Source organism: Bubalus kerabau, chromosome 13 (assembly GCF_029407905.1).
Source record: "Bubalus kerabau isolate K-KA32 ecotype Philippines breed swamp buffalo chromosome 13, PCC_UOA_SB_1v2, whole genome shotgun sequence".
In the NCBI taxonomy this organism is placed as follows: Eukaryota; Metazoa; Chordata; class Mammalia; order Artiodactyla; family Bovidae; genus Bubalus; species Bubalus kerabau.
Window position 1 is genome coordinate 75,395,514 of NC_073636.1, and position 24,528 is coordinate 75,420,041.

At 53.5% G+C, this 24,528-nt stretch overlaps 2 protein-coding genes across 2 annotated transcripts; one reads left to right on the forward strand and one right to left on the reverse strand.

Annotated features, from left to right (window-relative positions):
• Positions 1-5: 5 nt before the first annotated feature.
• Positions 6-6,616, forward strand: CTSA (cathepsin A). The gene is made up of 15 exons (XM_055545136.1): positions 6-126; positions 333-523; positions 874-985; positions 1,261-1,311; positions 1,405-1,491; positions 1,718-1,873; positions 2,292-2,383; positions 2,785-2,869; positions 3,668-3,759; positions 3,843-3,921; positions 4,015-4,154; positions 4,803-4,878; positions 5,559-5,648; positions 5,822-5,926; positions 6,172-6,616. The coding sequence occupies exons 2-15, from the start codon at positions 333-335 to the stop codon at positions 6,253-6,255; spliced, it is 1,440 nt and encodes a 479-aa protein (XP_055401111.1). The 5' UTR covers positions 6-126; the 3' UTR covers positions 6,256-6,616.
• PLTP (phospholipid transfer protein) lies at positions 6,554-17,220 on the reverse strand. The gene is made up of 16 exons (XM_055545134.1): positions 17,083-17,220; positions 16,347-16,457; positions 16,115-16,214; positions 15,455-15,583; positions 15,005-15,160; positions 13,951-14,014; positions 13,782-13,845; positions 12,654-12,745; positions 11,299-11,475; positions 11,166-11,225; positions 9,158-9,322; positions 8,995-9,062; positions 7,655-7,697; positions 7,486-7,549; positions 7,317-7,393; positions 6,554-6,866 (listed from the first exon to the last, which is right to left on the reverse strand). The coding sequence occupies exons 2-16, from the start codon at positions 16,444-16,446 to the stop codon at positions 6,735-6,737; spliced, it is 1,491 nt and encodes a 496-aa protein (XP_055401109.1). The 5' UTR covers positions 16,447-16,457; positions 17,083-17,220; the 3' UTR covers positions 6,554-6,734.
• Positions 17,221-24,528: the final 7,308 nt, after the last annotated feature.

A 24,528-nucleotide genomic window follows, 5' to 3' on the forward strand; every position in this document is an offset into this window, starting at 1 on the left:
TAGAGGCCAGAAAGGGGCAGGAGGCGGCCCGTCACGTGACGCCCGGGCACACGTGACTCGGAGTACACATGACTTCCCGTCTCCGGGCCGGCACCTCCAGGAGAGCAAGGACGCGAGGGAGCGGAGGTGAGAGGGATCCGGGGGCTGGAAGCGATCCCAGAGGCTGGAGGCGATCCGGGAGCCCTCCGGGCGGGGCGCGACGGAGGAGGCACGGCGGGTGGGAGCTGGGGCAAAGCAGGGGCTTCCCTGGAGGGTGCGCCGCCAGCTCCCCGCCAGGGGCGGCCGAGCACCGGACGGGCGAGGCAACAGCCGGCACCCGATTCCTGCCGCAGATGTTCCGAGTCGCGCTGTGGCCGCCAGTCCTCCTCCTGCTGCAGCTGCTGCTGCTCGCCTGCGCGCCCGGGGGCGAAGCGGCCCCCGACCAGGACGAGATCCGCTTCCTGCCCGGGCTGGCCAAGCAGCCTTCTTTCCGCCAGTACTCCGGCTACCTCAAAGGCTCCGGCTCCAAGCGCCTCCACTACTGGTCTGCAGCCTTGTCTCCCAGGACGGGGTTGGGAGGGGGGCACTGCAATGCCCACCGTGGGGGGAGATGATGGTGTGTGTGTGTGTGTGTAGGGGGTGTCCTTAAGACCCCTGAGGGATCGGACTTACCTGGGGGTTCTCTGGTTAAGGCTCCAGTGCTTCCAGCTGCAGGGGACTGGGTTTCCATCCCTGGTTGGGGGACTAAGAACTCGCATGCTCTGCTGTCAAACTGAGATGAAGAAGAAGAAGAAAAAAAAATCCCTGAGGAAATCCAGGAGTAGGGAACGCTGGAAGACTGAGCTGCACCCAGTCCCCCGCACCAGCACCCACCCTAGCCTGACTGGCCCCCAGGTTTGTGGAGTCCCAGAAGGATCCGAAGAGCAGTCCTGTGGTTCTGTGGCTCAATGGAGGGCCAGGCTGTAGCTCCCTTGACGGCCTCCTGACAGAGCACGGCCCCTTCCTGGTGAGTGGAGAGCAGCGGGGTCACCCCCTGGTCAGGGGCAGGGAGGGGACAGTTCCCAAAGGAAAAGGCCTGGGAAGAGGGAGAAAAGGACTTTGTGGTCTTCCAAAAAATGTGTCCCTTTCCGGAGCCTCGGTTTCTTCATCCATACCCCTGACTTGACAGTTTCATACCTCAGGGGGTTTTGCCTGGTTGTGCAATACCCAGTAGGATGACCTTCCCCCACTCCACCCCCACCCAGCTGACTCTTGGAATTTAGCCATCTCTTTCCTCCACAGATCCAGCCAGATGGTGTCACACTGGAGTACAACCCCTACTCCTGGAACCTGGTATCGCCACCCCTTTGGGTCCTGGGTGGGTGTCTCAGCAGTTGGATGGGGCAGGGAACAGCCCCCCTCAACCCATTTCCACTTCCCCTCTAGATTGCCAACGTGTTATACCTCGAGTCCCCAGCTGGAGTGGGCTTCTCTTACTCCGATGACAAGTCTTATGCCACCAATGACACGGAGGTGAGTCCAGTGTCCGCCCACGTGTCTCAGTCTCCCTGGTTGGCATGATGCAAGGAGAAAAAGAGCATGGTCTTGGAGTCCATTTGTGGCTCTGTCACCAGCTCTGGGGTGTGGTCTCGGACAAGTCACAGGCTCTTGCACAAACAGGGTGGGTGGGTGTCATTATCTCTGAGATTGTAGCTCAAGCACCACCACTTTCTGATTCCCTCTATCCTGCCATCTCCAGGTCGCCCAGAGCAATTTTGAAGCCCTTAAAGATTTCTTCTGCCTGTTCCCGGAATACAAGGGCAATGAGCTTTTCCTGACAGGCGAGAGCTATGCCGGCATCTACATCCCAACCCTGGCAGTGCTGGTCATGCAGGACCCCAGCATGAATCTTCAGGTGCAGGGAGACTGCAGGAGAGGAGGGAGGCCTAGACTTGTGATTAGCAAGGTCAAATAGGTCCGCTCTCCACCCACTTCTTGGGCATTCCCCTGCGGCAGGTCTCCTCCAGGCATGTGATATCCCAGGTCCTGCCTCCCCTGCTCTATGAGCAGAAGGTCAGCTCCTCTGTCCAACTCTTCCTTCATGACACCCCTTGCCACTCGCTGGCCCCTCTGGGCTGCGTGCCTCCCCTGACCGGAAGCTCACTCATCAAGCTGCCAGCTCCATTCTTTACACTGAGTGGCCTCCCCCGCCCAACCACTCCCTCAAACCACCCTGGGTTTCAGCTTCCAGACTGCTGAAGGTTTGGGTGGAGGTCAAAGGAGGCTCTTCTGGCCCACGTCCAGATGAGCTGAACGCCCTGGGTGTTTCACAGGGACTGGCGGTGGGCAATGGACTCTCTTCCTATGAGCAGAATGACAACTCCCTGGTCTATTTCGCCTACTACCATGGCCTTCTGGGGAACAGGTATGGGAGAGGACCACTGGGCAATCCCTGGGCGTGGCAGGTCATGGGGGTCTCAGGTCTGTCCTCCAGGCACATACTATCTCGGGTCCTGCCCTGGTTTATGAGCAGAAGTTGGAGGGTGGGGGAGGTGGGTGAGATGGGGTTGCTAGAAGGATTTTGGCATGGAAAGATGAAAGGATCTTTCATGTAAAGATCAGAACGTAAAGAAATGAAGTACGGCTGGCAGGATGGCCCCAGGGCTGCCAGGTTTGGGAGCTATATACCACGCTCTCTGATAAATATCTTTGTCCCCCGGAAACAGGTCCTTTGGGTCCAAGCCCTGACGGGGAAGTTGAGAAGGTGGGATATTTGCCTTCTCTGGCCCAGCACGGGTCTAAGCAATTATCATTCATCTCTTACAGGCTCTGGTCTTCCCTGCAGACGCACTGTTGCTCTCAAAACAAATGTAACTTCCACGACAACAAAGAGCCAGAATGCGTGGCCAATGTGCGGTTCTGCCCCCGCCCTGCACCACCCCCGACAGCCCCCATCCTGCCCATCCCCCACCCCCTTCATTTTATAGCCTGCTTGGTGGTGTTTAGTCGGTTGTGTCCGACTCTGTGACCCCATGGACTGTAGCCCACCAGCCTCCTCTGTCCATGGGATTCTCCAGGCAAGAATACTGGGGTGGGGTTTCCTTCTCCAGGAGATCTTCCTGACTAAGGGATTAACCTGTTTCTCCCGCCTGAAGGCAGATGCTTTGGAGTGTGGGTGCAGTCCCACACCACCGCCTGTGGTCTCCCTGTGAGGGGAAAAGGCGTTTCCCTCGTCCAGCGTCTGATGTGCCATGGCTGTGCTCAGTGATGGCCACGCAGATTGTTCCTCCTCCATAAGTCCCTTTCGAGGGAGATCATATTATCCACATTTTCCAGATAAGGAAACTGAGGCCAAGCATGTGGAAGTCACAGTGCTAGGAAGTAGAGGCACAAGGATTTGGACCCAGGACTAGCAGATTCCTTCCACTGAGGCTCAGTTTCCCTGGGGGAGGTGGGGGAAGGATAATGACCAGGCCAAGTAGAAGAGCAATAAATCTTGGGATGTGGGACTTCCCTGGTGGTCCAATGGTTAAGACTCATTACTCCTAAGACAGGGCGTGCGGGTTTGATCCCCGATCCATCGGGGAACTAAGATCCCACGTGTCACATGACAGGCCCAAAGGAAAAAAAAAGTCTTGGGGCGTTGTTGGGGAGGTGGTGGGAGGCCAGGATTCTGTAAAGCATGGCAGCTTGGGGGGTGTCATTGCAGCTTCAGGAAGTGTCCCACATCGTGGCCAGCTCCGGCCTTAACATCTACAACCTCTATGCTCCATGTGCTGGGGGGGTGCCCAGCCACGTAAGGTAGGCCCTGCCAGGCGTCCTGTGTGCCAACCCCAGCCCCATCTGAGGGCCCAGGCACTCATTTCCCCTCACTGCACTTGCAGGCATGAGAAGGACACTGTCGTGGTCCAGGATCTGGGCAACATCTTCACCCGCCTGCCACTCAAGCGGGTGTGGCATCAGGTATGCAAGGGCCCAGGCTTCCTCCCAGCAGGGACGGGGAGGGACAGCGGGGCAGAGAAGCCAAGATCCTGACCCTCTGTGCCCCACTCCCAGACGCTGCTGCGTTCTGGGGAGAAGGTGCACCTGGACCCCCCCTGCACCAACACCACGGCCGCCTCCAACTACCTCAACGACCCTCACGTGCGGAAGGCGCTCCACATTCCCGAGCAGCTGCCCCGCTGGGACCTGTGCAAGTGGGTTTCTGTGGGTGCTTGTGGCCCGAGGGGTGGCGGACTGTTGGGGCTTGTGGGCCTCAGAAAGGTCCCCAGGCATCCTGTGCCTAGGGTTTCTCATTGAGGACACCATGCACATTTGGGTTGTGATCGTGAATTGTTCCAATAGGATGTTCAAGGTCCCTGACCCGCAGATGGACTGATAGTCAGCCACTTAACTCTTAAATGGCCACACTGGTTGTTAAAATGTCAGTTGCTTACACTGCTTTTAGTAGACACTCCCATCCGCTGCCCCTCCCTGACTTTAGTACCACCCCAGCTGCCTGCAGCTGTCTCCTGTGACACCTACAAGTAAGAAGGTGACCACAGCAGGGGCCAGTCAGGTCCATTCTGATTGGTCAGCACGAGTCCTTACGCCTTAACAGCAGTGGCATCCCAGCCACAGTAAAAAAGCATCCCTGCACATTTCTAAATGGGGGTGATTTGGGGTCTGCTGGATTCCAGCCCCACCTCCCCTCATCTAGGTGAGTCCCAGAGAGGTTACATGCCCAAGGAGGGACTGGATCCCAGCTGTCTGTCTCTCTTGGGCTGGAGCTTGGGAATAGGAGCAGGTAGGGGATGAGGTCTGATCTGTGGTCTCTCTTTCTTATTGCCCACGTGGTCCTGCAGCTTCCTGGTGAATATCCAGTACCGCCGTCTCTACCAAAGCATGTGTTCCCAGTACCTGAAGCTGCTCTCTGCACAGGTGAGTGGGTGGCAGTCACAGCTGGGTCCATGAGCAGCCTCAGGACCCTGGAGCAGCATGGCAAGGTGGGGGCTCCTTTAGGGCGCCAATTGGGGCAGGGGAAGCTGAAACTCCCCAAAAAAGTGAAGTCACTTGCCAAGAGCCTGTGGTCAGCAGGGTCAGGATTTGAACCTGGCTCTGTCCCCACATGATGCTGCTCTGTGGGAAGAGTCTGAGGGGTCTCCATCAGTCAAAGAGCCTTTAAGGTGAGAAGAGCTAGTCAGATCATGTTACAAGGGGCAAACAGAGGTCCAGGGTGGGAGAGGACCTTGTCCAAGGTCACCTAGAAGATACGGTAGGTTACCTAGGAGATACTGGCTGAGCCAGGGCAGGACCAAGTTCTGCAGAGCACAGTGGGTAGAGTATGGGCTCTGGGGTCACTATCCAGGTGACCCTGGGCAAGCTTCTCACATATCTTAGGCTTGATTTTCCCATCTGTAAAATAGGGTTACTAATGGTATCATGGTAAAGCATTCAGTAGGGTTCTCGCCATGTAGGAAGTGGTCAGAAAACACAAGGGTTTCCTGGTTTATGCAGTTTAGCTGGATTCTTGAATTTCCTGGTGGGTAGGGCTTAAACCGGGGGAGGGCTGGGGTCTGGGCTTATTCCAAACCCTCATTTTCCCCCTTGTGCTGCTTCAGAAATACCGGATTCTGCTGTACAACGGTGATGTGGACATGGCCTGCAATTTCATGGGAGACGAGTGGTTTGTGGATTCCCTCAACCAGAAGGTGAGGCAGGGGTCCCAGCCCCAGGGTCAAGTAGGTGAGGGGGAGGGCAGACTGGCTGGGGCAGACAGAGAGAGCAAACCTGGAGGCATTCCCGGCCCCTGAGGCCTGGCCGGTGGTTGCGAGCAGAGGCGAGGGGGCAGCTGCAGGCTGCTAAGTCTTTCCTGGCGGGGCAGATGGAAGTCCAGCGCCGGCCCTGGTTGGTGGACTACGGGGAGAGCGGGGAGCAGATCGCTGGCTTCGTGAAGGAGTTCTCCCACATCGCATTCCTTACCATCAAGGTAGGACCTTGATGAGGACTGGGGAGGAGGGAGAGGGTGCAGCAGGACCTGCCTGTCCTTTTCTTCTGACCTTTTATGCCGGGTTACCACATGGCCCCTGGAAGGGCAAGTTCTGGGCAGGGATGGGATAAAGGGAGGGACCAGAGGAGGAAGGTCACGGGCTAGACGGTTCCCGTAGGCTGAAGGAAGCACCCAGGGGCAGGGGTCATCCAGGGAGGGAAATCTCACAAAGCTTTGCCCTTTAGGGCGCCGGACACATGGTCCCCACCGACAAGCCCCAGGCTGCCCTCACCATGTTCTCCCGCTTCCTGAACAGACAGCCATACTGAGAACCACAGGACCAGCCCCCACTGCCTTATCTAGCCCTTGCCAGCCTCTCCTGCCAGAAGAGAGGCCCCCTTTATGCAGAATGCCCCTGTAGGGCAGATCCCTGCTTCCAGAATGGCTCCCACCCCTCTCCACTGCCCTGTGCGTCCCAGACCTGGCCCCAGCGCCTCACTTGGGGGGAGTTTGCACTTTATAACTCATCGGGGTGGGGCCTAACCCCCTCCCTACTGAAAGAATTGCCCTCATTGCACTGATAGCATCCCACAATCAAAACAAAGCTCAGAACACCCCACGGGGAGAGTGGACGGACTGTAATTGATGGATTGACTGTGATTATGGAATTAAATTGGGTACAGCTTAAAACCCCGTCTTCTCTGTGGCACTGGGGGTTATAGAGGACACTAGAGGCTGTGATGGGGTGAGGGAGGGGATGAGAGGTGGTGGAGTCCTGAATGCAGCTGCCAGGGTAGGGGCTGAGGGCTCAGACAGCTGCTGTGGGGGGTGGCGGGGCGCTGGATGTCCGGGGGTCCCTGGTGTCAGCGGGCCGGTTCTTCTCAATCACTTCTCTCAGCCCTTTGGCAAAGTGGAGGTCAGCCCCAATGGTGAGGAAGCCCTGTGCAGGAGGGAGCAGAGAAAGGGGTCTCTTTATTCCATTACTAAGAATAGAGTCTAGAGACACAGACAAGAATCCCTGGCCTCAATCTAGTGGGAGAGGCAGAGCACCAGAGTGGTTCTTATAACTCCCTGTGATGGGTGCTGAAATAGAGGCTGCAGGAGGTCCAGGAGGGCTTCCTGGAGGAGGCAAGCTCTTAGTTAAGACCTGAAAGATTAGTAGGCATTGGGGATGGAATCAGGGAAGAGTGTTCCAAGGTGAGGATGCAGCCTGTGCCAAGGGCTGGAGGAATCTGATGTAAGGTTGAGATGAGAAGAGGCCGTTGAAAAAAAAAAGTTTAAAAAAAAAAATGATGTTGATAAGGGAGAAACGGCTATCAGGTCATGGGCAGAGGAGAGCTGTAGAGGGAGGGGAGGCTCTGCCCTCCTTCCCCACGGTGCCCCTACTCACCGCGTGGTTTCTCACCACCTCACGCACAAAGTCGATTCCCTCGGGAAGTGGGATCTGCACCCCACGCCAGGTCCGCTCTGTGGGCAGGAACAGTCAGCTCAGTCTAATCCCACCCAGCTCCTCCCCTGACCTCTCCCCCACGCTCCTCACACCCCAACCCCGACCCTACCATTGAGCATGGGCATCACTGCAATCTGCAGCAGGGTCTTCAGAGGGGTCTGCAATGGTATCAGCTGGGAGTGGGGAGACAGGAAGTCAGGGCAGTGAGGGGATGGGCTGGCCTTCACTGCCCTCCCCAGACCCCAACCTTGTGCCTGCACCCCCTCTTCCCAACTCACTGCCAGTGACTCCAATGCAGATTGGTTTGAGTAGATTCGGAACCTATGGGAGAGAAAGAAGGGTCCCATGGACAGGGGCCCTTCACCAGGCCACCCAGGCCTACCTACCCCAAGCCCTTGTGCTTCCGTCTTGGATGTTCCACCCACACACCTTGCCGGGGGTTCTAGGACTTTCCAGGTGTGCATCCTTGGGTGAGTTGTTTCTCCCTCTTCGGTCTCCTTTCTCCAAGTCTACTACCTTTTGTTTTTTGTGGTTTTGTTTTGAATCTCAAGTCTGCTACTTATTATTTGTAGAGCACCTCCTATAGCCAGACTTTTGCTGATGGCTTTCCGTGTGTTGGGGCTTCCCTGGTAGCTCAGACGGTAAAGAGTCTGCCTACAATGTGGGAGACCCGGGTTCAATCCCTGGGTCGGGAAGATCCCCTGGAGAAGGAAATGGAAAAACCCACTCGAGTATTCATGCCTGGAGAATCCCATGGACTGAGGAGCCTGGTGGTCTACAGTCCACGGGGTTGCAAAGAGTCGGACACGACTGAGCGGCTTCACTTTCACTTCCGTGTGTTATTTACCTTTATTTAGCAAAACTGTCCATGCTTGCTTCCTGCCAGATACCAGGCATGTTAAAAAGCTAAATACTGAAATATTTTTAAATGCCACATGATTTAATCCTCATAACAACCCTAAGGAATAGGCACTATTAGCATTTATAGAGGCAGCACAGGAGGCCCAGAGAGACTGAGTGATTTGCATAAGGTCACACAGCTGGCAAATTCCAGAACCTGCCTCTAGAATCTAGGCTCTTGTACAGTGTTCTACACCAGCCACACAGTAGCCACTAGCTGCTGTGCTTACAGAAATGAGCAAGTGAGAAAGTGCTTCATTATAATTAAATGTATACAGCCACCAGTGGCTGGCGCCTGCTACACTGAACGGTACAGCCTTAGACAGCAGATGCTACTATTTTCTATATTTAATACATGAAGAAAATGAAGCTCAGAAAGATAAAAGGACATGTTTCAAGATCGCAAAACTAAGTTGTGCCAAACCCTGTGTTCTTACGCACTTTGCTCTGTGACAGTGGGTGTGTCATTTAACCCTGCTGGGCCAGCTGGATCATCTCTCATCATACCTGCTCTGCCTGCTTCTGGGCGGTTGAGGATGCAGAGAAATTACACTGTAATGAAACGCTTGATGCGTTAACAAGACCCTGGCTTTCAGGTGGCTGATAGCTATGACTGAATTTTAGCTCCCCAGTATCGCCGGGCAGGCATGATTATCCTGAAGGCACTGACACTCAGAGAGGTTACAGGCTCATCCAAGACCCTCAGACACCTGCCCACCTGCGCAGGTCCAGCTGGGTGCGCAGCGCCTTCCCCTGGAGGGCCATCTTGGCGCTGAGTCGGGCATCCTGGGCGGGAAAGCAAGGAGGGTGGTGTTACTGCCCCAAAGTGGGTAGCGGCCCCCCTCGTTGACCCTCTGCATCCCCTGCTCTGGTGTCCGGACCATGATCATGCTGGACAGCTGGACCTCGGGCTGCTTGGGTGGCACCAGGGCGATGGTGACACTGGCCGTGACGGAGACAGTGGTGCCCGAGGGCTTGATGGTGCAGCGAGGAGGCTCCGTGACCCGCAGCGCCAGCTTCAGCGGAGAGTCGATCACTGCCGGGCTCTGGGGACACAGCAGGGAGGGCCGGTCAAGTCCTCCCCGAGGAGTCCCTGGGGAGGAGTGGGTAGTTTTAGCCTCTGGGGGCACACAGACACAAATAGGAAGACAGTGATGGCTTCCAGAACCCTCCAGGACTGTGTCCAGCTCTGCCTTTGCTCAGACAGGGAATGTCTCGTTCCGGGAATGCCTCCTTCCTTCTCTCTCTGTTTTCCCATGTTCTCAATATTCAGGACCCAGCTCCAATCCAGACTCCTCCAGAACAGTCTCTTTGCACTTAAACACCCCAGGGAATTCCCTGGTGGTCCAGTGGTTGGGATCTGCCTCCAAGGAGGAGGTGCCGGTTCGATCCCTGGGTCCGGAAGATCCCCTGGGGAAGGAAACGGCCACCCACTCCAGTATTCTTGCCTGGAGAATCCCATGGACAGAGGAGCCTGGCGGGCTGCAGTCTATGGGATCACAAAGAGTCGGACACAACTTAGCGACTAAACCACCGCCACCAGCAGTGGTTAGGACTCCGTACTTTCACTGCCGTGGGCCTGGGTACAATCCAGGTCAGGGCACTAAGATCCCACAAGCCACATGACTTGACAAAAAAATTAATAAATAACAAAACTCAGCCCCCTGCCATACCTTTCTTCTTGAACCTGCTGAGCTATTCTACAGGCAGTGTAGTGACCACCTGCTTGCTTTTCACCAAACACTTCACACATGTTCGCTCATTTAAACCTCACAGTAACTGCGTGAAGCAGGTATTAACTTACACCCACTTTTGAGATGGGAAAATTGAAGCAGAGGGAGGTTAAGTAACCTGTCCAAGTTGTGTTGCTCAGTTGAAGAACTGACACTGAGACCCAGGCAATCATGGCAACAGAGTCCATGCTCTTAACAGTGCTCGGCCACGGCAATGATGCCACTGATGACGACAAGGATAGCATTCGAAGCAGCTGGTGTTGTAATTATAAGTATTAACGCATTCAACCCTCATGACAACTCTGGGAGGCTACATAGTATAGAGAAGTAGGGTAACCTTGAATCACCGAGATTCATACCCAGGTTCAAATCCCAGCTCCATCATTTTATAAGCTAGAACCAAGGACAAGTGCAAAGACTGATGCTGGGAGGGATTGGGGGTAAGAGGAGAAGGGGACGACAGAGGATGAGATGGCTGGATGGCATCACTGACTCGATGGACGTGAGTCTGAGTGAACTCCAGGAGTTGGTGATGGACAGGGAGGCCTGGCGTGCTGCGATTCATGGGGTCGCAAAGTTGGACACGACTGAGCGACTGATCTGATCTGATCTGAAAGTAATGGACATGGGTTTGGGTAAACTCTGGGAGTTGGTGATGGACAGGGAGGCCTGGTGTGCTGGAGTCCACGGGGTCGCAAAGAGTCAGACACGACTGAGGAACTGAACCAAACTGAAGTATTTCTTTAAAAATTTTAACTCTCCATTAAACAAGGGAGAAGAAGCAAAAAGGATAATACCCGGATCTCCCACATTGCAGGCAGATTCTTTACCATCTGAGCCAGCAGGGAGGCCCAGATTGATATTTCAGTTGCTATTAAAGTCCCTACACTGGCCTGCCTTGGGTTCTCAGCCCAGGTTCTTCATCCTGGTTTTCGTGAAAGAGATGAAGCAAGAGTAGCAAAGTCTTCCTTGCAGACCTGGGAACCTTCATAGACTCTGGCCAAGTCAGGGGCTGTGGCCACCGGCAGGAGGCCAGGCCTTCTGTCTACTCCGTGGCTGCCGCTGGGGGCCCTGCTCGCCTCGCCAGTCGCCTCGTGGGTGTACACTTGGTGTGCCCACCCACCTGACCAGGCTCCCACCTCCCACCCATGCTCACCATCAGGACGATGCTCCCAAAGTAGGAGGCCCTCAACACCATATCCAGGTCATGAGGCACCTGCACAGGGGAATCGGGGGTAAGGCAGAAGCCCCATCACAGGCCCCCACCTCACAAACAGATCCCGGCTTACCTTGTCCCCCACCAGCGAGAGCTTCAGGGCTCCTGCCCGGAAGTAGCTCTCCATGGCAGAGTCAAAGAAGAACTCAGAGAAGGCCACGTACACCATCCGCTCTTCCTCCTGCAGCTGGGGCTCCACCGCCCGGTTGGGCAGACTCCAGTTGGCCTCAGTCAGGGGATAGAAGGCCCCCTGGTGTTGGAGGATCGGGGTCAGGGCCAGGCAGACTGGTCCGGCACCCGGATGTCTCGAGACATATAATTCACTGTCCCCAGACAGCATGGTGGAGGATTGGACCTCGTTGTTGACCTCAGGAGGACTCAACAGGTACTTTTCTTAAAAAGCATGGAAGGGAGGGTAGCTGGAGTGCTCCGAGGCCGCAGTCCCATCCGAAGGAGGGACACAAGAAGGGGCTCAAGGGGGAGGTGGCCTTGAGTGGGCCTTGAAAACTAGACGGTAACAATGATGGCAACTACTGCCTCCGTGTACGGAGGACTTCTGTGCCGCTTACCTAGACCAACTCCTTTAATCCACATAAAATCCCATGAGATTATCTTTTCTTACTGTATTATTTCCATTTACATTTGAGGAAACAGGTACAGAAACGTTAAGCCACTGGCTCAATATCACACAGCTAGTAAGTGGCAGAGCCGGGAGCTGACCTTCCGGCATTCTAACTGGACTCTCTGCTCTGAAACTCTGCAACACTCCATTAGGAAAAGCAATGGCCATGGCTACAGACTAGTTGAGGGGCCTTGGACAAGGGACATGGCCTCCCTGAGCAAGTCTGCACATCCCTAAAATGAATAAAACATCAGGACCTGATTTACAGAGTTGTGAGAGGAGGGAATGAGATTGCGTGCATTAAAGCTGAATGTTCAGTTCCTTCTGGGAGAAATGGGGGAAGACAGTACATGAACAAAGGCCCTGAGATAGGAAGCGAAGGGCATCTTTGGCAAAGAGCAGCAGTTTCCCAGGTGGCACTCGTGGTAAAGAACTCGCCTGCAATGCAAAAGATGTAAGAAACGTGGGTTCGATCCCTGGGTCAGGAAGATCCCCTGGAGGAGGGCATGGCAACCCACTCCAGTATTCTTGCCTGGAGAACTCCACGGACAGAGAAGCCTTGAGGGCTACAGTCCACAGGGTCGCAAAGAGTTGGACACAATTGAAGTGACTTACCATATACATGCACACAGCTGCAAAGGATGAAGTTGGAAAGGTGGGACCAGACAAGATTAACAAGGAGTTAATATCAGACCCAGGAGTTGAGCCTGAGGCCACAGTATCCCCACCAGTGGAGTGGCCACATAAGAGTGTGCTTTAGGGGAGAAGGAGGGGGTCCGGTTGCACACACCAGCTGGGCAGCTCACCCGGAATTCCATGTCCAGGTTGCTGGTGGAGGCCACGGGATCCTTCAGGAGGGAGTAGTCGATGCCAACAAGCTCATCCACAGCACCGCGCACTGTGGGGAGGGGCTGGAGTCATGCAAAGTCATGTGGTGCTGGGCTGGGTGCTTAGGCTCCTTGGGCCTCAGCTGCTTACTCATAGAAGGGGGATTAGAATACTTCCCTCATAGGGTGCTTATGAAGCTCAAATCAGTTTTACTACAAGTGGAAAGTATTTAGTGCCCAGTGTGCAGTGGTCAACAGTGTTAGCTATTATTATTGTGGCTTTTGTTGTTCTCTTGGTTTGTTTTTGGCCGCACTGCTCAGCTTGCTGCATTTTAACCAGGAATTGAACCTGGGGCCATGGCAGTGAAAGCACTGGGTTCTAACCACTGAGCCACCAGGGACCACCGCCCCCCCCTGATTATTATTATTGCTGTTGTTTGCTGCTGCTACTACTACATAGGTTTCATCAAGTCACTAAATAATATTGCGAGGGAGAGACTTCCCTGGTGGTCCAGTGCCTAAGACTCCATGCTCCCAATGCAGGGGCCCAGGTTTGATCCCTGGTGAGGGAATTAGATCCCACGTGCCGCAATTAAGAGTTTGCATGCTGCAACTAAAGATCCTGCATATCACAATTAAGACCTGGCACAGCCAAATAAATAAATAAAAAGAAATTTAAGAAATACTCTAAGATGGCAAGGGATTCCCTTCTCTCAATGGCTTGGTTTCCCCTGCCCTCTCCTTCCCATCCTGTGCCCCATGCATGTGACATGATGATCTCATCGCTTAGGGAAAGGGAAGTCATGTTAACTGAGCTCCTATTAAGTGCCAGGAGTTGAATACAAATGAGGCCCCCACAGCAGACACGTATTAAGGATCACGACAACCATGCCTTCAGTCAACCCTCACAGCGAGCCCTGAGGAAGTGCTGTCAGCCAACAAGGAGGGAGAGAGTGAGTACTGACCACAGGGAGTCAGTGGCAGGAGGCCACCTTTGAACCCAGGGCTGTTCCATCAAGTGCTACCTGACAGCTGCCCACCCAGCCTCCTCCCCACCTCCGCGCCAGGGTGGGGCCCAGAGCTCCCCACCCCATCTACACAACTCACCAGGCACGGTGTCCAGCAGCGAGTTGAGAAGCACAGTCCCTGCGTGGTAGAGCACGGGGCAGATCTGGGAGGTGGCAGCCTGAGTCAAGGTCTTGGCAAGAGAGGGCATACGACCCCCCCCCCGCCATTGTCCTCCAACATGCCCCCCCACACCTGCCACTGCCCACACCTGCTGGTTGAGGAGGAAGCGCATCCCTGAGGTGATGAACGTGGAGAGGAATTCATACACCTTCCTGTGAGGAGAGGAGAGGCCAGGTGAGTCCAGACCCTGCCCTCACCCCAACCCAGTTCTAGGAGAAATCACAGTGATTAGAGATGGGGGTGGGTGGGCAGAATACCTCTACTTCAACTTAATTTACCACGTCTTTAGTGGAGTTTCCATTAAAGATGTGGGCTCAAATTCCTTCTCCAGACTGGTTCTCAAGACTTCTCTCACCTCGTCCCCCACCAATCAAATGAATGGACCCAGAGTTCCTCAAACCTCTGAGCATCCTCAGCTCCATATCCTTACTCCTGTCTTCCCTTACATCCTCAGTGCTCCCACCCTGTATTTTCCCATCTGGGCACAGATGCTTCCTCTTCCAGGCAGTCCTCCTAGATTATTCTTCTCTGAACTCCTCCTCCTCCTCCCAGAGTACTTTCTTGGTCCCTCTCTCAAGGCCCCGATGACAAATGTTTCATCCCTCCAGCCAGGTTCTGTGTCCTTTCTGAATCCTCGGGGCCTGGCCTACACTTCATTTGTTGAATGAATAAAAAAACTGTGTATCAACACCAGATAATAAATCCACCATTTTCTCTCCTCCACCTTCTTTCAGAACCAGCACAAATTCCCCTTCTCAGCCCCAACCCTGGAACTATGTTATTATTTTTGTTATTTATGGTAAGAGCTACCAATTATTGAAAACCCAGTACATGCCCACTGTATACACTAGGTCCTCACAGTGGTTCTTAACCTAAGTGGTGAGCCCACATTATATGTGAGGTACTGTTATAAATATTTTTACATAAATTAAGATGAACAGTCCTCACATCTCATAGAGTAGGTCCTATTACCACCCCCATCTTAGAGCACTTCAGCAACTTGCTCAAGTTCATAGCCAGGAAGTGGTGGGGCTGCGACCTGGACCCAGTTGATCTGATTCCCAAGCCGTGCGTTGTGCATTGCACTAGGCAATGGGCTGTGGGGCTGAAAGGGGGACAGTAGGACTGGGGACAGAGCTTACTTGAAGGTTCCCCCAAAGGCTGCATGCATTCTGGAAACAGAGGCCTGGCAGGAGACGTTGGACACTTTGATCCGGCCAATGGTATCCCGGGAGAGTTGCAGAGCAGTGTGGATGGATACACCCTCAGCAGAGGCGTTGATATAGCCCCCATCATAGCTGTGGCAGGGGTGGGAGTGTTAATGGTCACTCCAGCTTGGAGCTTAACCAAGTCTTTACTGTCCTCCTCCCCAAGCCATATTGGTCATGGTGGGAGCCCTCTTAATAAGGCTTATGTGCTTCTGCACAGTTCACCTGACTGTGAAATGGGTATGATTGCCCCTTTTGTACAGATGGAGAAACTGAGGCTCAGAAAGGCTAAGGGATTGCCCACAGCTCCACAGTTCCCCCAGGCTTCCCAATCCACTCTCCACTCCCAGGTGTGGAGTGGAGAGTCTTATGCCAGGTCCTCACAAGAACCAGTAGAGGAGCTGTCTCCGGAAGCGCAGCCCCCAGGAGGCGTTGTTGATTTGTAGCACCAGCTCCTGGTCTGGCTGGAAATGGAGCTCAGAGAATGTCAGCTGCAGTTCTGTGACCTTCACCCTGTGTGGGAGGCCTCAGGGTCAGATTCATGACCAAGAAAAGGGCATCCCACCCAACCGTAGTAAATTCATTTGCTCCTCTTCCGTCCCAGGTCTGGGGAAGCTGGGGTGAGTGGAACGAATTCTCCCATTGCCCGTCACGTGCCCAACCTGGACCTGGGCGGCTAAAGACCATGGGCCTTTATCTCCTGCCCCTCGGACCTCTCCTATTAGCTCCCCCCGGGTACCCTACACCCCACTCTCATCCTTGGCCAAGTTTCTTGACTCCGCCTCTAGGGCCAGCCCCAATTCCACAGGTTCGGCTTCGCTTTCCTTGGTCCCGCCTACTTCTAGGCCATGCCCATCGGCTTGGTCCCGCCTCGGTAGGCGGGCCAGGCCTTTATCTTTTCCGGCCTCATCCTGTTTCTTAAGTCCAGCCTCGGCGATCGGGCCACGCCCCCAATCCACTCAGCCCTCTCTTCTCCCGAGACTCCTTAGGTATTTCCTAAGCCTCCGCCCCTGCCCAGGCCCCGCCCCCTTGACCCCCACTTACTCAGAGATGTTGTAGAAGAAGTGGCCCTCACTGCCCCGCAGGTCCGGGATGGTCACGGTCTCCAGCTCTTGTTCCAGAAAGCGCAGCCCCTCCTGCTTCACTGAAGCCGCAGTGAGGTCCTTAGTTCCTACACACACACACACACACACACACACACACACACACACACACACACACACACACACCTCCCCTCCTCACTCCCCCCACCCCCCACCGCACCCCCGCGCCTTACCCAGCTCCAGCGCCTTGGAGGTGATGCGGATCTTGCAGCCGGGGAGCTCGGCGTGAGCGCCGGCCAGCAGCGCTAGGATCAGGGCCCTGAAGAGGGCCATGGCGAGCGGGCCTGGGGGTGGGGTGGGGATCGCAGGAGTTATCCAGGCCGCTAAAACCCACTCCTCGGATGGCCAACCAGAGGAGGGGGATGGCCCGGCTCGTTAAGCTCGAGATCGCTCTTCGGGGAACTTGCAACCAGTAACATTGCCTCCATTTGACAGATTGGGAAACTGAGGCTTAGACGACGTGCTCCCTTACGCTCGGAGGATTTGGGGCACTGGGGGAGAGCAAGAGCACCTTCTCCGTTCCCCGTGCAACCGCCGCGTGACGAGTCCGGACCTCCCGGGGATCAAGCCCCCCAGCCCCCACAGCAACCTCCCCTTTTCCTCGGCGGAGGGCGGGGGCAGCTTGCACGTTACCGTGGGAACGGCTGCACGCGCATTCCTGGGGGGTGGTTTGCGGTCTCCTAGGCCGCGAGTCGGAGGAGGCGAGGGAGCAAGCAGCCGACCCGACCTCCGGCTCCCGGGGTTCCCGGCTCCTCCAGGTCCTAAATCCCTGTCGTTGGGCTTCTGCCTGATGCCCCCCACCCCAATCTCAGCGCTCTCCTTCAGAGGCCCTCTTCCTCAGCCCGGATTCAGTAGATCAGGGGGCTGGGCGAGGGTCTGAGGGCAGATGGGGGCGCGCCCCTAACTCACTCGCGGTGCAGCCGGTGGTCGGCGCGGTCACGTGGGGCGGCGGGCAGCGCAAGGGATCCGGGCGGCGGGGTCTGGCGGGCAGCGCTGGTCCAGCTGCCTTTTAAAGCCGAGCCTCCCCGAGCCCCCCTCCTCTCTCCCACTCTCCTCTCCTCCCTCGGAGATTGGGAGGGGATGGGGCGGGTCGCTGGCAACCGGGAGGGTGGAGAGGGCTGTACGGAGCCCCGTGACAAGCCTGGCCTTGTCAAGACAAGTGGGGGACCCAAGCGGGGCAAGAGGGAGGGAAGTGCAGAAGTCAGCCCGCCCGACGCTAGCAGTCCCTGCTTTGCTGGGACCTTGGTTCAGTTTCCCCCACCCATCTTTTCCTGTGTGATCCTAGGCAAGTCCCTTCCCTTGGGTGGCTCAGCCTCAATGTCCTCATCCAGTAAAATGTGTGTGATAATAGGAATCACCTCTTGGGCCCCGGAAGCCTCAAAGGCAATGCCTAAGGCGCGTACTTCCCTTTCCTTCCACCGAGCATCATCTCAAGACCTCTCCTTGCCAGGCTTCACTGTGGGAAGCCCCCACCACCACCCCACCCGCAACTGTCTCTGTGTCTCTAACCTGCGGATCTTCAGGGCCCAGAGACCTCTCCAACTGGGGTTCAAGCAAACACTGCCAGTCCAGGAGGACACACGCAAGCTGCTGGAATCACCCTCAGGGAGGCTGGCATTTCCCCAAGGGCTGTGGGTTTCTGGTGAGCCTCTGAAGCTAGGTTCTCTGCACGTGTACTGCCTACAGATGGCCCCAGCTCCCAGGACAGGCTCAGGGCATGCAACCTTTTTGTTGTCAAATGTGTGAAAGCGGGAAAGAGAAATAATGATGGTTCACATCCATTGAACATGTATTTAAGCACAAAACACTAGTCCAGACATGATGACCAACTCCTCCTAATTTCTCCAGAACTTTCCCAGATTTTGAAACTCCAAGTCTCCCTGCCTGGGACCCCCCAGCCACCCCCCCCCCCCGCCCCGCCCCACACAGTCCCAGGGAAACTAGAATGTTCAGTCACCCTGGATCTAGATTAACTTGTTTAATCTTCTAACAACCTGTGAGGTTGGCATTATTATGAACCCTCTTTAGCAGGAAACTAGAGGTAAAGACAATCCTTGGCTGCTCTGGGAGCCCATAAACTGTTCATGGCAAGGTGGGAGGTCAGAGGCGGGTGCCTACAGCCCAGTAATTGTGTCCAGACCCTGTGTCTAGCAGATCAGGGTTAAAATTCTAGGCTTGCAGCAACATGGATGGACCTAGAGAATGTCATATTGAGTGAAGTGAGTCAGACAAAGAAGGAGAAATATCGTATAACAACCCTTAGGTGAGGAATCTAAAAAGAATTGATAACACAGGAACTTCCCTAGTGGTCCAGTGATACGACTCTGCGCTTCCAATGCAGGGGGCCTGGGTTCGATCCCTGATCAGGGCTAGATCCCATATGCCACAATTAAGAGTTTGGAAAAAAAAAAAAACACAGAGTTTTCATGCCAAGACCAAAGAACCCACATGCCAAAACTAAGAGCCAATGCAGCCAGATAAATACATATTTTAAAAAATAAAAAGAAATGATACAAATAAACTTACATCCAAAACAGAAACAGACTCAGACTTCAAAAACGAGATCATGGTTGCTGGGGTAAGAAAGGTTGGGGGAAGGGAGAATTAGGGAGTTTGGGATGGACATGTGCTAATGCTAAGTCGCTTCAGTCATGTCCGACTCTGTGCGACCCCATAGACGGCAGCCCACCAGGCTCCCCCGTCCCTGGGATTCTCCAGGCAAAAACACTGGAGTGGGTTGCCATTTCCTTTTCCAATGCATGAAAGAGAAAAGTGAAAGTGAAGTCGCTCAGTCGTGTCCGACTCCTAGTGACCCCAAGGACTGGCAGCCTACCAGGCTCCTCTGTCCATGGATATTCCAGGCAAGAGTGCTGGAGTGGGGTGCCATTGCCTTCTCCGGGGATGGACATGTACACACTGTTATATTTAAATGGATTAAACAACAAGGATCTACTGCACAGCAAGCGGAACTCTGTTCAGTGTTATGTGGCAGCCTGGATGGAAGGGGAGTTTGGGGGAGAAAGGATACATGAATATGTATGGCTGAGTCCCTTCTCTGTTCATCTGAAATTATCATCACATTGTCTGTTAATCAGCTATACCCCAATACAAAACAAAAGGTTTTTTTTTTTTAAATCCTAGGCTATCAATTCTTAGGTGTATGACCTTGGACCCCTTACTTTAGCAACTCTCAGCCTCAGTTTCTAAAATGAAGACAATTAGATTATTGCAAGAATAAATTAAATAGGCATAGTGCATGTGCTGGGCATGATACATGACACACCATTAATGCCAAATAGACGCTAGCTATTGTGATTACGGTCACAGATTACAAACAGACAAGGCGGGAGGGGTGTAGGAGGGGAACAGAGAAAGTGCTAAGGATATCCAGAGGAGGAAGTGCCCGAATTCCTTTAAACTCTAGTAACCCTGGCTCTTCCCGGAGTCTGGCTGGAGAGAAAACCGTGACGGATGTTAGTTTTTCTTTCCTCACATTTTCTTAACTGGAATGCAAATGTCTTTTGTATCATTGTTATCTTTTACAGGGTCGAGCATGCCTGCTAAGTCACTTCAGTCGTGTCCGACTCTTTGCGACCCCAGGGATTATAGCCCGCTAGGCTCCTCTGTCCATGGGGATTCTCTAAGCAAGAACACTGGAGTGGGTTTGCCATGCCCTCCTCCAGGGGTTCTTCCTGACCCAGGATTGAACCCGTGTCTCTTATGTCTCCTGCATTGGCAGGTGGGTTCTTTATCACTGGCACCACCTGGGAAGCCCCTTACAGGGTCTTGCCCCTATAATTCACTGTCCCCAGAGAACCCCAGTGAACTTTACATTTTTAAAATTATTTATTTATGTATTGTTTTTGGCTGTGCTGGGTCTTCATTGCTGCGCACGAGCTTCTCATTGTGATGGCTTCTCTTGTTGTAGAGTGCGGGCTCTAGAGTACATGGGTTTCAATAGTTGCAGAGTGTGGGTTCAGTAATTGTGGCCCTGCAGCGTGTGGAATCTTCCCAGATCAGGGATCAAATCCATGTCCCCTGCCTTGGCAGGTGGATTATTAACCACTGGACCACCAGGGAAGTCCCCAGCCCCAGTGAACTTTAAATATAGCAGTGTGACCCTGGGCCAGTGGTTTAATCGCTCTGGGCCTTTGTTTCCTCATCTATAAAATGAGGACAAAGCACCTCCTTCTTAGGGTTGCTTGTGAGAATTAAATGAGTTAATGTATAACAAGGACTTAATAAGCACCTGGCATTTAGTAAGGGCTCAAAAACTAGCTACAATTATTACCATCATTAGCCATCAACGATTACTAGTGTCATTAACCTTCAGTTAGTGACTTTCCACCATTCTTGAACTGCCTCCATGCCCAGATGTCTAGACACCTGAAAGGGCCCTTCCCTGTCTCCTTTCCCACCTCCCTCACCCTTTTCCTTCTGCTTCAGCTACACTGATTTTTTTGGTGCCTTGAACGTGCAAATGAAATTCTTCTTTGCTCAGGCCGTTTGCCGTTGCTGTTCCCTCTGCCTCAAAGGCTTTTCCCTCTGATCTTCCCATGGCCTGGCCCCTTGTCCTTTTGGTCTCCGCCTAAATGACCCTTCTTCAGAGAAGCCTTCCCTGACTACTTAGCAGTTAACTTTCAATTGCAATAGCCCTTTTTTTTTTTCCTTTTTACCCTTTTTTTAGTTGCAGCATATGAACTCAGTTGTGGCATGTGTGATCCAGTTCCCTGACTGGGGATCAAACCTGGGCTCCCTGCACTGGGAGCACAGAGTCCTAGCCACTGGACCGCCAGGGAAGTCCCTGGTTTATTTTCTTTATAGATCTTATTCTAATTTAATATTGGTTCGTTGTCTGTCTCTGTGAGAGCTGGGATCTTATTCACCCCTTACTCCCAGCGCTAGAACAGTGCCTGGTACAGATTAGGTTCTTGCTTAGTCGCTAAGTCGTGTCCAACTCTTTTTGACCCCATAGATTGCAGACTGCCAGGCTCCCCTGTCCATGAGATTTTCCAGGCAAGAATACTGGAGTGAGTTGACATTTCCTTCTCCAGGGGATCTTCCCGACCCAGGGATCAAACCCATGTCTCCTGCATTGGCAGGCAGATTTTTTTTTTACCACTGAGCCACCTGGGAAGCCCACAGATTAGGTACTGAGGCGTGCTGCGATTCATGGGGTCGCAAAGAGTCGGACACGACTGAGCGACTGAACTGAACTGAACTGAAATGTATTTGCTGAGTAACTGGACTGGTTTGGGAGCGCTTGAGTATCCCTGGGGAGCAGGCGATACCTGTGCTGCCCCTTGTGAGTCACAGTCTAACTGACTCTAAACACAGCCTCGACCTGGGCTGGAGGACATGAAGGTCACCTCTGACCTTGATTCCAGGGACTTGCCTACTCAGCCTGATCCCCTCTGTCACCCTTTCTCCCACAACTTGTGCCCCCAACCTTCTCACTGCAGAATGAAGTTGACAAACATCCAGCCCAAATGGAGTTCTTTTTACTTTTATTTTTTTTTTAATTTATTTATTTGGCTACACTGTGTCTTAGTTGCAGAATGCAGGATCTAGTTCCCTGACCAGGGATCAAACCCGGGGCCCCCTGCCCTGGGAGCACAGAGTCTTAGCCACTAGATCACCAGGGAAGTTCCCCACGCGGAGTTTTGGCAGCCTCCCCGAGTCCTCACCACTTGGCTTGAGAGATGGAGCGATCAGAATCCCCAGTCCCTTTCTACTTTCACTTCTGTCTTTGAAATGATAAGAAAAGCCTTCCCAGCATTCAAAGTGACAGGAAAGAAATGGTTTTCCAGACTTTATTTTACACCCAGCACACTGATAGTGCAAAACACCAGTGCTTTGGATCCAGGCCAACCTGGTTCAAATCCTGCTTCTGCCGCTTTCTAAAGCAGAGGTCAGCAAGCCTTTCCTGTAAAGGGCCAGACAGTACGTATTTCAGGCTTTGTAGGTCCTTTAATCTCTGTCATAGCTCCACTCTGCTACTGTAGCATGAGAGGAGCCATACACAGTCCTTTAAGGAAGAGGCTGCTTGTTGGACTGGGCCCATGGGCTGTAGTTTGCCTACTCCTGTTCTAGAGTAAAAATTAAAAAGTAAATCTCCTGGGACTTTCCTGGTGTTCCAGTGGTTGAGGCTTTGCCTTCCAATACAGGGGTTGTGGGTTTGATCCCTGGTTGGGGAGCTAAGATCTCACATGCCTCATGGCCACAAAACCCCAACAAAACATGAAACAGAAGCCATATTTCAACAAATTTAATAGACATGGTTCATATTTTTAAAAATGTTTAAAAGAAAAAAATTAAGCTTGTCTCTATCCTCGGTTTCCACATCTGTAAAATGGGGATGATTTAGTACCTGCCTCCCCCTGCCGGGTGGCAGTGACATTCCAATGTCATAACGTACATCAAGTGCTAAATCTAGTACTTGGCCTACCAAAGGGCTGAATAAATGTCTCTGGTTATTAGTATTAAGCAGTTGTTTAAACAAACAAAAAGTGCTTGCCAAATAGGAACTCACTTGAACCTCAAAACACCCTACAAAAGAGCTATCATCATACCCCCTTAACAGATGTGGAAACAGAGGTCTAGAGAGGTGATGTAATCAGCTCAAGTCAGTCTGGTTCCAGAGCCCACGCTCTTCACCCCTTCAGCCTGTCATCTTTCTTTCTTTTTTTAAATATTTATTTGATTGGCTGCTCTGGGTCTTAGTTGCGGCACACAGGCTCTTTGATTTCAGCACGCGAACTCCTAGTTGTGGCTTGTGGGATCTAGCCCCCTGATCCGGGATCAGACCCCGGGTCCCCTGCATTGGGAGAGTGGCGTCCTAGCTCCTGGACCACAAGGGAAGCCCCTGTCCTCTTCTTTTTGAATGATCCCCTTTAATCCTCACAGCCACCCCTCAAATTAGCCAATGTCCCTGTTTAGCAGACTGAGATACTGAGGTACAGCAGGAGGAAGTAACTGGTCTTAGTCAATAAACACAGGCTCCACTGACCACAGGATACCAAGTTGGATTTCTGCCCAAGAAGTCAACAGGAGGGTAGTCGGGCTCCCCCCTCCCTCTCCCTGTCTCCAGCTGTGTTGTCTTTGGATACTTGTGTGGCTTGGAGAAGCTGCGTGCGGTCAGCCCGTCTCCCTTCCTGACCTTTCCCCTACCCCGCAACGCCCACCCAAGCGACCCCCCAGGCAATCATCCGCCTCTCTCTCATGAACCCTGCAGGCTCTGTGCCCCCCCGCTGCTCAGTGAGGCTGTGCCTGGGACTGTGTGAGGGGGCCAGTTGGAATGAGGGGAAGGGTGCGTGGTGGGCAGTGGGGAGGGGGCAGAGATGTCAGATCAGGAAACCCTGATTACTTCTCTCCAAACCACCTGTTTCTAGAATGTAGCTGGGCAGAACTGCCCTCATGGGGGCCAAACATTTCCCAAATGGACAGAGAGACAGGACGGACCAGGGCTTTCAGGGTTCAGCCAGGGTGGAGCTGTTGACTGCTTCTGTTGCTTCTAAAGTTGGAAGACTTGGTCTTTTGGTTTCTCCTTTTCTGTCCCATTTCCTCCTCTTTTGGGTTAAGGAGCCGGCCACGTGGTCCTCGAAGGCCCTTCCAGGTTTGAAACTCAAGGATTCTAAGGCTTCTCACGGGGTGCTGTAGCCCTGGCTCCTGGGTCCTCTGCAGGAGGACCAGGGTTTGATCTCTGGTCAGGGAACTAAGATCCTGCAGGCTGTGCGGTGCAGCCAAAATATATACAAGCATCATCCGTGCCCTCAGCTTCCTCCCGATACCTCTCCAGCTCAGCTCCGACGTTGGCCTCGGGCAGCTCATTCATTCCCTCTGATTTCTTCTTTATTTTCTTCATGCTCTACCCTCCTTTCCAGGTTCTATGCCTCTTACAGCCTGTGAACTGACTGACTCACAGGGCCTCTCTCTGATGACCGTCTGAGCCTCCTGCCCTTGCTCTTGCTAGTCACCTAGCATGGGCTTTCTAGCCTCTAAGTGATTTGAGGACAGGGTGGAGGGTTTGCAGCAGTGCTATTTAGATGCTCGGAGTTCGTAAGCCAGTAATAAAATTTCAAAGTACCTGCAATTCAGTTCAGTTCAGTCGCTCAGTCTTGTCCGACTCTTTGCAACCCCATGGACTGCAGCACGCCAGGCTTCCCTGTCCATCCCCAACTCCCGGATTTGCTCAAACTCATGTCCATCAAGTTGTTGATGGCATCCAACCATCTCATCTTCTGTTGTCCCCTTCTCCTCCTGCCTTCAATCTTTCCCAGCATCAGGGTCTTTTCTAATGAGTCAGTTCTTAGCATCAGGTGGCCAAAGTATTGCACTTTCAGCTTCAGCATCAGT